We start from the raw sequence: 10986 nt of genomic DNA, 5'->3' as shown, positions 1-10986 counted from the left end.
CCCTGCATCGGCAGGCGGACTCTCAACCACTGCGCCACCAGGGAAGCCCTTGACTACTTCTTAACTACCACTTTCCTAGCCAGATCCTGAGCTATGCTCATTTCACCCATTATCTTATTTAATTTGTTGATGTGATGAGATTTCTTATCTCATCAATCCTTGTTTCTTTGTCTGAATACCACTAACTGCCTCAAAAAAGGTAAAATATGAAAGCACTTTTAAAATATGAGGTTTAGGGGACTTCCCCTGGCGATTCAGTGGTTAAGACTCTGCACTTTCACTGCAGGGAGTGTGGGTTCGATCACTGGTCAGGGAACTACGATCCCACATGCCCTGCGGCATGGCAAAAATTTTTTAAAAAAATAAACAAATAAAATAAAATATGAGGTTTATATATATATTAAAGAGTTATAACCATTATGAGTCTTAAGAACAGTTTAATCATGTACAATATAAAGGAAAACAGATGTCCAAGGACCTGGGTTATCACTGACTCTTCCTGGCTGGGAGATCATGAACTATTTCACTTAATTTCTGTGAGTTTCCACTTCTTAATCTATGAAATGGGAACAATAACTTCATATCTATTACAGCATTTCATTCATTCACCCACAGAAACTGTCCTACATACTCATAATTTGGGCTAGTACTTACAGAGCAATTAGAACCAAATGATTAACACACACACACACACACACACACACACACACACACACACACACAATGAGTATTCTAGTCCCCAAGGAGTTCACAGACAGTGGAAGCAATATGATGTAAACAAATATGGACAGTAGAATATGAAAATCGCTGTGTTAGAAGAATTGATTAAGTCCTTTGTACTAAAACTATACCTGTGGAGATCAAGAAAGGTAACATTTGAGCTGCATCTAAAGAAAGTTTGAGGCAGAAGGAACAAATAACATTCGTGGTCTCACTTGAGTGCTGCCCAGCAATCATTCTACATTGCCCTAGTCAGAACTTTTCCTCGTTTCTTCATATAGGCAGACTCCACTTCCTCCATTCTCTCACCCTCAAAAGATAATGCTGACTCCTAATTATTCTAAAAGTTAGAAGTTATCAAGTGAGTACTTTCCCATCTTCCCTTCTCAGTGTCTAACAGCTAACCTCCATCCACAGCCATAATTTCCCTCCTTCTCTTTTGTGCCAATACGGACATTTCCAGACTCCTCTCCACCTGTATTTTTGTATCTTCCTTCCACTCCCTACCCCTGTAACCTTCCCAGGGGGGTGTAACTCTATCATGTATGTCATCTCTCCATTCTCCAATAACATTTCTTCATTCATGAGTCCTAACCATCGAAACATTTAAATACACTCGAAGTACCTCCGACGCACCCCTCCACACACACAATTTTCTTATTCTCCACATCCTCTTGCAGATATAGTCCATCTCCTTCTTCCCTGAACAGTTTATAGAATTGTCTCCATTTTCTTAACTTCCACTTAACCCTCCAATTACTGCAGTATGACTTCTGCCCTCTCAACCCTATTGAAACTGCTTTTCACCAAAGGCTTCCTGTTGTTAAATATCTTGACTTGGTTTTATAACACTGCACATTTCCTTGGTTTTTGTCCTTTTCCCCTGATATTACTGTTGAATCATCAAGATACTATTTTATGTCCTCTTCTCTGCTCATAGTATACACTCCCCATGCATCGTTTTACTTATCTTTTACCTGCTAACTCCCAAATTTCAGCCTAATTTTCTTCATGAACTTTAGATATAGTGCATCATTCTTGTCCTGCTCAGGACTATGAACTTGAATAAGGGTCATGGGAAGTCATTTAAAAGTTTTTTTAAGCAGGGAAGAGACCGAATCACATCTGTGTTTTGGAAATATTACTGAAAATAATGTAGAAAATAGGCTAAAGGGATAAGAAATTGAGAGGACTAAGATAGCTACAAGGCAATGCAAAAGAATGTGGCAGGTAATGGGATGCTACATAAATTCTCCTTACCTTGAAGGGAGGACTGGAATCACTTGGCCTTGCAGAAAAGTCAAAGGAGATGATGAGGTCAACTCCTCTTTGAGGTCTCAGGATCAAGGGGTATGGCAGGTTAAATGTGAGGCCACTGTCCACCACATGAATCTTTTTACTTTTGACATCCAGAGGCTCATATATCTGCTCAAATTCATCAGGATCTTTAAAAAGGATAGAAAAGAAAAGAATGAATTAAACAATCATTTAACATTATTTAGAATATTAAAAGTATTTGTTATGTAAATGTGCGAGAAGAATTCCCTATGGTTAGGCCCTCAGGGCTTGGAGACTTCTGGTTTCTTCATCTGTAATATCAGAATAAAAGATTCTATCAACAAGGCTGCTGTGAGGATTCAGTGGGATGATACATGGAAAGTGCAAGCAAGGCTCAGGCCCTAGTAGTAACTCTACTCTGTGCGCCATGATCCCTGTCGTAGCATTACTTCACATTACATAGATCTTTACTGTTTAAAAACATTTCCTCGTGCATTATCTTGCTTAAGTCTTAGAACAGACGTGAGATAGAGGATATCTATAAATGGAGGATGAAATACATTAAATTCATCTCTAAAATGACACAACTTGGGAGTGGCAGAGTCTGAAGGGATCCCACACAGCATCTCTCTAGGTGATGGGGAGAATAATCCAGCTGACACATTCAGCAAACATGTATTGTCTGCTACTCTTCAGGCACTACTCCAGGTGCTGAACAAGAGAGATGCAAACTCTGCTCCAAAAGAGCACACTGCTGGTAAATCAGTAAACAAATATATTAAAAGATGGTTCGGGCAGTGATAAATGCAATGAAGGAAATAACAGAGGGTAATGGGATAAGGAGGAACTTCAGGTAGGTAGTCAGGAGAGACCTCTCTGAGAAGACTTTGAGACCAGATTCATAAGAGAGAATTGGCCATCTAAGGATTTGGAGGGGGTGGTATTTTTTTCCAGGGAGAGGGAAGAACTAGAGCAAAGGCCCCAAGTCAGAGTAAGGAGTGGTATGTTTGAAGTACAGTGTGGCTACAACTTAAGAGGAGTAGGATGAGATGGCAAGGGATCTGAAGGAAAGCAGGGCCTAGAAATCATTCGTTTTATGAACAAATAATATTGATAACATGTTGCTGTTCACATTTATGTGTGGTGATTCTAATCCTCTTCCTAGGAGAAAGAAATGTGATCAGAATTAAATTGATTTGAGCTGAATGAAATGACATGCAATTATTTTGTTCTGTCCCCTTGTCCTCACACCTGTTCCCACTTGTTCTATTAGAAAGAAGGGCAGCAAAGCTCAAGAGGGAGGTTTATTACAGTAGGATAGAGTGAAGGTGCTCATGCTAGACATGCATTATGACCTCTGAGCCAGATTTTAAATTCCATTGGTGAGCATTTTCATAGAGGAAACAACAAAAACTAGAGGATCAGAGCAACCTGTGTTTATAAAATCAACTACTATAAAATGTAGTTAATACCTATTACCCAGGAAAATGTTCAGTACATGGTAGAAACCCATCACATGTTAATTCTCTCCATGTATTTCTAAATAAGAATGATGTTGATTATAATTCTCTCACAGTCGATTTTATCACTACATTGTAAGAGTAAGAGATCAAAGAGGAAAGTAAATCTTTAAATTCTTAATGTCTGATTAAAATCCACAGTCCTCATCATCACTAGAAGCTGAAACTAAAACACCAATGAGACAATTAGCCAGGACGCTTATTCAATGTGAATTGAAACAGTTCTCAATTAGACTTTGGTTTAGTTACTTAAGAAAACATTAATATCCTTACAAGTTTCTCTAGTTAACAGTCACTGTTTTCTTCTCTCATATCTATAAAAATTTCTCATCTCTAAAATACTGAATAACAAATGAATGTTAGAAACATTTACTAGTGATGTCTGTAAATAAAGTGGAAAAGAATTTACATCTGAGGTGATGTGTACTGAAGGAAAGTGGGAAGGTGTGAAAAACGGTCTTAGATGAAAAACAAATATGCTAAAAAAGAAAACCAAGAAACAATGGGGGATGGGGCTGTTAGACAAGAATAAGTTCACATAACTGAATGAAAAGGCAGGTCAAGTTAAAAAAGAATAAAAAAGTCTTGCTATGTCCAGGGTGAATGCCTAGGCCAAAAAGGAGACAGCAGAGATACCATTCTTTAAATAATTATCTTCAGGTTAATTCTATTTTCTTATCAAGTATCTATGTAGTGACAATGTACTTTGCCACCGGCCAGAATTCTAAATATCTATCTATCACAGAACCTGAAACATAAGAATTGTAAAATTGAAATATATATATATATTATATATATATATATATATAATATATATATATGTATTATCAAACCCAATTGTAACATCTATTCCTCTGAACTTTTTATTGTTTAAAAATTACATATGTGAGCTTTTTAAAAAGGTGAAAAATTATGAATCTTTATCTTATATTAGTTTTAAAATATTTTACTAATAAGCTAGAAATTTATATCTGGGTACTTTTATTTCTCCTAAAAGCAGCTTTATTTTGAGTATCTATAATCTATTAGAAATTTCATATATAAGATTTATCATCCTTAGAAAACTCCTTAGAAGACAAAGGAGGTATTATTAGTATCGTTTTAAAGATAAGGAAATGAGGCCCTAAGAGGTTCAGTTTCACACTGTGAGAGTCAAGTTTCCAAGCCAGGTCCAGGAAGTCTAAACCCTACACACAGTGTCACACTGCTACTTCAGAAAGTGGCACAGCCATAAGACTAAAAGCGTTTGAAATGGGTAATTTAAAAAACAGTAACTGGGGATTTCCCTGGTGGTCCAATGGTTAAGACTTTGCCTTCCAATGCAGTGGGTGCAGGTTCCATCCCTGGTAGGGGAGCTAAGATCCCATATGCCTCACAGCCAAAAAACCAAAACACAGAACAGAAGCAGTGTTGTAACAAATTCAATAAAGACTAAAAAAAATGGTCCATCAAAAAAAGAAAAAATCTTAAAAAAAAAGCAATAACTACAATGTATAGAGGCAATCTACACATGCATCTATCAATCATGAAAACCAAATTGATATGTGTATTTTATCACAATTAAGCATAAAAAGTTAAAAACACATTAATGGGAATTTTTTTTACAGTGACAAAATAATAAAGTACAATGATAATTCACAAATATTTTTCTCTGGTTTTATAAACTGTTGCTTTAAATTTTAGCTAAAAGATTAACCAGAAACAGACTATTTCTTTCCTATTCTGTTTGAGTTCCCCCTTCTCATCATGAAGCTGATAGTCTCCTTTTTCCTGTTTTAAATCCAAGATTACATTTGAGAGAAAAATCATCATGTGGACCAATTCCCAGCTCTGGCATGTAGCTAAACACCATGGTTCCAACCTTCCATATAAACTGACAGGAAGCAATGTTTCTTAATTGTGTTGTAAAAAAAAAATAGTTTTGCAAGATATTAACAGATATTCTATATACAAATTAAGAGTTCCATGATCGAATAGGTTTGAGAAACACAAGATTCAACAACTTAAAATAATAACAAATTATAATGCATGCTCCCTATTTTCCTTACTATGCCTTGGACTAATAGTACTTTTTAGAGGAGATGCTACTTAATCTTGACAGTAACTCTATAAGATAGGTAACAATTGTTTCTATTTTATAAGTCAACCATTGGAGTAAACAATGAAGATTGTTGCTTCCTCACTAACCTATGGGTCCATCAGGATCAGGTTGCTAGTTTTTAGTTTCACTCTACTTTTCTATCGTTGTTAGCCGAGGTTACGCTAAGTAATTGCTCAGGACTGTCCAGCTAATAAATGACACAGCTGGGATTCAAATGCAAGTGAAGCTGCTTTTAAAGTACTATACTTGAGGCATCTTTGAGTAGGATTTCTCAAACTCATTAGGGTATCCCATGGCATTGTGAAGAGGGGGATGGAGTTGTTAGTTTTTCCAAATTTATTTGAACTTGAACCCGATTTATTAATATCTACTAAAACGTCATAGAAAGTTTGATGAATGCCCCTATGAAAGAACATCCTCCCGTAAATTAAAGTTTACATGGTTTCCCCACCTGTGAATGAGTTAATCAGGTTCTTTGACAGGTATGGAAACAATCTCTGTTTAATAATTATGAACCATTTCCTTAACAGTTCAGCTGTGGAATTTTACAATGGTCATTTTACAAATACATCACACAGATTCAATTTATAATGTACAAATATTTGGATGTTTGTCTTTTGAACTCTGGCCTAAATGAACTCATGTCTTGATTTCTAATTCCAGATGGTGTATGTCACAGTAAATAATATAAACACAAAAGTAAACAGGAAAGAAGCCATGTAACTAATGAGCAGCTTCTCCAAAATTAGTTTCCACAGGTATACAACTATTTTGAAGTAAACAAATGAGGGGAATTTTTTCATCATCTTATTTCTCTTGTTTTCAAAAGATGGTCTGCAAGGTGAAGCAATAGGCACAAAAGTAATACACTAACTTTTTCTCGTTTTAGGTTGAGAGATTATTCTAAAATGCTTGAATTTTAATCTGTATAAACAAAATCCATATAAACAAAATAGTAAACTAAATGTAAGATTTTTCCCAACATAATACCTAGATAAGATTTTTAAAAAATCTCTAAAAATAAAAGAGAAATAAACTTAATTAATGTTTGAATTGTGGTATTTTAACTGTATAATAAATATAAGTTTTAATGACGATTTTATGAACAACGTTGGTAATATTTTATGATAAACCTTTTAACATTTCCTTTCAAACATATAGTTTTATTCTAAAATTTGGAAATAACCAGAGGGAGATAAACAGAGTCTATTTTCGTAAGGGCTTTGTCTGAAAAGCACTAATCAATTCAGTATATTCAGTCTAAAATGCAGTCATTTTTAGCAATGTTGGTTCATAAGCAACAAACCTGAATGAATTTGTCACTCACCGAACTGGATTTTTGACTAAAGTCAACATGCTGTATACATTTTTTCAATCGGATAAATATAAAGTGACTGAAGTATAATTTAATGAGATATACACTGAGAAATAATATTTAAAGTTCCTTCTGAAGCTTATTAATCTAAAACAATTTTAGGTTAGAACATTTCAAAATATCTCAACAAAAGAAATATTCAACCTGTGTAATATCATATTTTAGGATGATTAATATTTTCTATCTCTTCATGTCATTTTATGAAAACTGTCCCTGACTCTTTTTTCAAAAGGCACCGAATAAAGAAGTCAGATAAGGTGATGCACAGCTATTATCCTCCAAGCACTAGAGAGAGGGCAAATGAAGATCATGCATCCTTGTGGACCTACAATTGCATCAGGATCAGCGTTCCATCAGGATCAGGGTTGCTGGTTTTTAGTTTTACTGTACTTTTCTATCATTGTTAAATATAGTATATAAGTCCCTCCAAGAATCAAATTTTCAAGGAAGGGTCAGGAAATGATTTTAATCTTCATGAGGGCAAGGACTGCATGTCTTGTTGACAACTGGATCCCTAGTGCCACACACATTGAAGGAGTTCTGTAAATACTGTGGCAATGCAAGAACGAACAAAGGAGAGAAGAAAGATGAAAATGAAGAACAATCTGACATATGCTGAGAATAATGAAAGAGGCAGACTTCCTAAGGGTACAAAATATATCTAATAAAAATGAAGGATGGGGCTTCCCTGGTGGCGCAGTGGTTGAGAATCTGCCTGCTAATGCAGGGAACACGGGTTCGAGCCCTGGTCTGGGAAGATCCCACATGCCACAGAGCAACTGGGCCCGTGAGCCACAACTACTGAGCCTGCGTGTCTGGAGCCTGTGCTCCGCAACAAGAGAGGCCGCGAGAGTGAGAGGCCCGCGCACCGCGATGAAGAGTGGCCCCCGCTTGCCACAACTAGAGAAAGCCCTCGCACAGAAACGAAGACCCAACACAGCCATAAATAAATAAATAAAGCAAACTGTCAACAAGTAAAAATAAACACAATTATAAAAAAAAAAAAATGTATTAAAAAAAAAAAAGATTCTGTTTGCTGTACAAGGATAGCCATCGAAATAAATCAATGCTCATGCTTCTCTAGAGAGAAAACTACTCTCTCTCTCTCTCTCTCTCTCTCTCTCTCTCTATATATATATATATATATATATATATATATATATAAATTGAAATTCAAATTTAACTGAGCACTGTATTTTTCCAAGCAACACTAACACCTCCAAATCTACATAAACTATTGCAAAACCACCAGGAGGCTGTTAAAATGTCTAGTGCAGAACTTGTGCTGTGTAAACCACAGAAGGAGCTATGCTTGGTATTGTGATCAAAGTAATAACATAAAACAGATGTAAAAAGTACACACAAGGAAACTTCCATTTTTACATCAGCAAGACAATGACTAATAAAACCAAGGGCTATGAGGAAGAGAGTGAGCAGAAGGGAAAGGCTTCTGAGCAATGTCAAGAAGCCTATTCAAGTGTCCTAATTCTAGCTCAGTTGAGGAATTCTAGGTAAACATGATGCTACCTTCTTTGATCTTCCTTTTCTATGGAGTAAAATAACTAACGATTCTTTCTAGTCCTAAACAGTCTATGAGGCTGAATTTTTTTGTTTGTTTAAGCCCATCATAATTTATCCATAAAGCCTGTTTCTAAAGAAGATACATTTAATTGGTATTGTAATAGCAATAAGTTCAATCATAAGTAACACACAAAAAAATAACATCACTGATTGTATGGACAAGTGTTTTTATTTTGGATGAATTTAAAAAGAGACACTGACTTTATCACAAATAGACTTTTATTATAGTTCATATAAAAGGGTTTGCATTGCAGGTATATAATCATGTCCTAGACTTTGATTCCACAAACATAATGCAAAATATAGTGAGTTTCTACTCCTCTTGTTTAAAGAACAGGGGTAACTTTTGCTTCTGCAATTTCCCTTAAGCTCAAGCAACAAACAGAAACAGCATTACCTAAACAATAATAAGATCTAAAGCCATGTCTAATTTTTATAGGTAGAATCCTTAAACAGTAGTAGAAAGTTTTTTGGAAAATTTTCTATTTACATTCTCATAGCCTCCTGTCAATGTTCTTAGGCAGAAATGATTGAGAAATGACATTTGGGAAGTTAAGGGGAAAAAGATGGTATGAAGAAGTAGAAAAAATTTAAGATGCCAGAAGCATTATAAGAAAGATAATTATGTAGTGATTAGTCACCAAGACAAATTTACCTTTTAATTTGGAACATGCATGGAACTGAAGAATCAAGGCAAGTATTCTTTGGAGTTTGGTTAAGTGACAAACCTGAAAGCGAGTGGGTTCTTATGAGGTTCTTAAGTGGCCTTAAGAAAGTTACCTAACCTTTCAGAGAACTGGAAGGACAGATTCAGTAGCCTGAGGGACACTGCAGATGGGCAAACTCAACTCCACTCACACCCCTAGGGGGCACACATTACTGCTCTGCACTGGAGAGATAGGCTGAGGACCACGTGTACCAGATTCCCTCCCAGCTCTGGATCTGCTGAGACCTATCCTTTGCCAAGGAGAAACACCCACGTGAGATTTGAAGGGGGAAATGAGACAGAGGCTACGTTTCTGCTATTTCTACTGCCAAGCACCATTGTGGGGGGTGTTTGTTGTGGTGATCCTGAAGTGCTTTTGGAGTCATTCCTAGATGCTCAGACTGGAGCTTGCTCCTCCAAGCCCTGGAACAATTTTGTAAGCACCTACTTTAAACCTCTTTTGCTTAAACAAGGGAGAGGGTTTCCTGTTTGTTGTGAGTGAACCCTGACCAATATAGAGAGGAGCAAAGTCCCCCTCAATATTTCAATGAAAACTGTTTATGCTGACATGACGATGTCACTTCCTGCCCAATGTATTTCTTCTTCCAAAAAAACAACTCAGAGCCCTTCATATATTAAATGCATGTTTTAAAATTTGATTGTAAATTACTATTAATAACTAAAATGCTCCTCCCCAGAGAAGGAAGAAAGATCTCCTGAATTAGCTTCCATGGATTACATTTTGTGTACCTACCTGCTACAGCTGCATCCAATTCATCTTCCTCCAAGGACTGCTGGGTGGTAAAGTCTCTCAAAGGAGACATCGGATAGGATGTATTGAGATTCAAGCCCAGCATGAAGTTGTGCACCTTCCCAGCTCGTCCTTCTCTGGTATTAAACAAAGCTGAGTCACTCACCAAGGCCATTATCATACGCTGGACCCAACTTGCTTGATTATCATTTTGATATTCCCTTTCTGCTTCTTCATTTTCAGTGCCTAAGGAAAAAGAAAAGATCATTATACAGATTCCAAAAATCCATAATAACGAAAAAGATCTTTGGGCAATGGAATGTTAACATTAATGATGAAGCTCCACAGCTTTAGATTCAACAAACATTTGTGTAAATTACAGTAAATATTTCCGTTAATCATTTTTGTTCTTAACTTATTCTTACTGTACTGCTTACCGGTAGTCAGTCTAAAGCCTGTATTCTTGGCAGTGTTGCTTGGCCTATTCTTTAATTTCCAGAGAAATTTCTGTTCTTCCCTTTCCTTTCTTTCTTTTCCCTGTCTACACACACACACACACACACACACACACACACACACACACAGAGGGAATATCCACAGTAGCTAATCCCCTTCCTTTCCCAAGTTTCCTTCCCTGTCCTGTTTAATAAACATCCAGAAATCATGCAGACTGAGAGCAGACAAATGAAGGATTCAACATATATTTGCCCTCTGAACAGTCATTTCATTCTTGCTTATAAAGTTTGGGGTTTAAAAGTCTGTAAATTAGGGCTTCCCTGGTGGCGCAGTGGTTGAGAGTCTGCCTGCCGATGCAGGGGACGCGGGTTCATGCCCCGGTCCAGGAGGATCCCGCATGCCGCAGAGTGGCCGGGCCCGTGAGCCATGGCCGCTGGGCCTATGCGTCCGGAGCCTGTGCTCCGCAGCAGGAGAGGCCACAGCAGTGACAGGCCTGAG

At 36.8% G+C, this 10986-nt stretch overlaps 1 protein-coding gene across 1 annotated transcript in view; it reads right to left on the bottom strand.

Moving 5' to 3' along the window:
- Nucleotides 1-10986, bottom strand: part of PLA2G4A (phospholipase A2 group IVA) — a 161548-nt gene that overhangs the window by 20831 nt on the left and 129731 nt on the right. Inside the window, exons 14-15 of the mRNA XM_007451152.1 lie at nucleotides 10036-10278; nucleotides 1981-2165 (exon numbers count right to left, since the gene is read on the bottom strand). Coding sequence (XP_007451214.1) covers nucleotides 1981-2165; nucleotides 10036-10278 — 428 coding nt within the window. The remainder of the gene's footprint in view (nucleotides 1-1980; nucleotides 2166-10035; nucleotides 10279-10986) is intronic.

Source organism: Lipotes vexillifer, unplaced genomic scaffold (genome assembly GCF_000442215.2).
Source record: "Lipotes vexillifer unplaced genomic scaffold, Lipotes_vexillifer_v1.1 scaffold343, whole genome shotgun sequence".
Classification (NCBI taxonomy): Eukaryota; Metazoa; Chordata; class Mammalia; order Artiodactyla; family Lipotidae; genus Lipotes; species Lipotes vexillifer.
The sequence above is the reverse complement of the archived record's forward strand: the minus strand, read 5'-3'. Positions and strand labels throughout refer to the sequence as shown.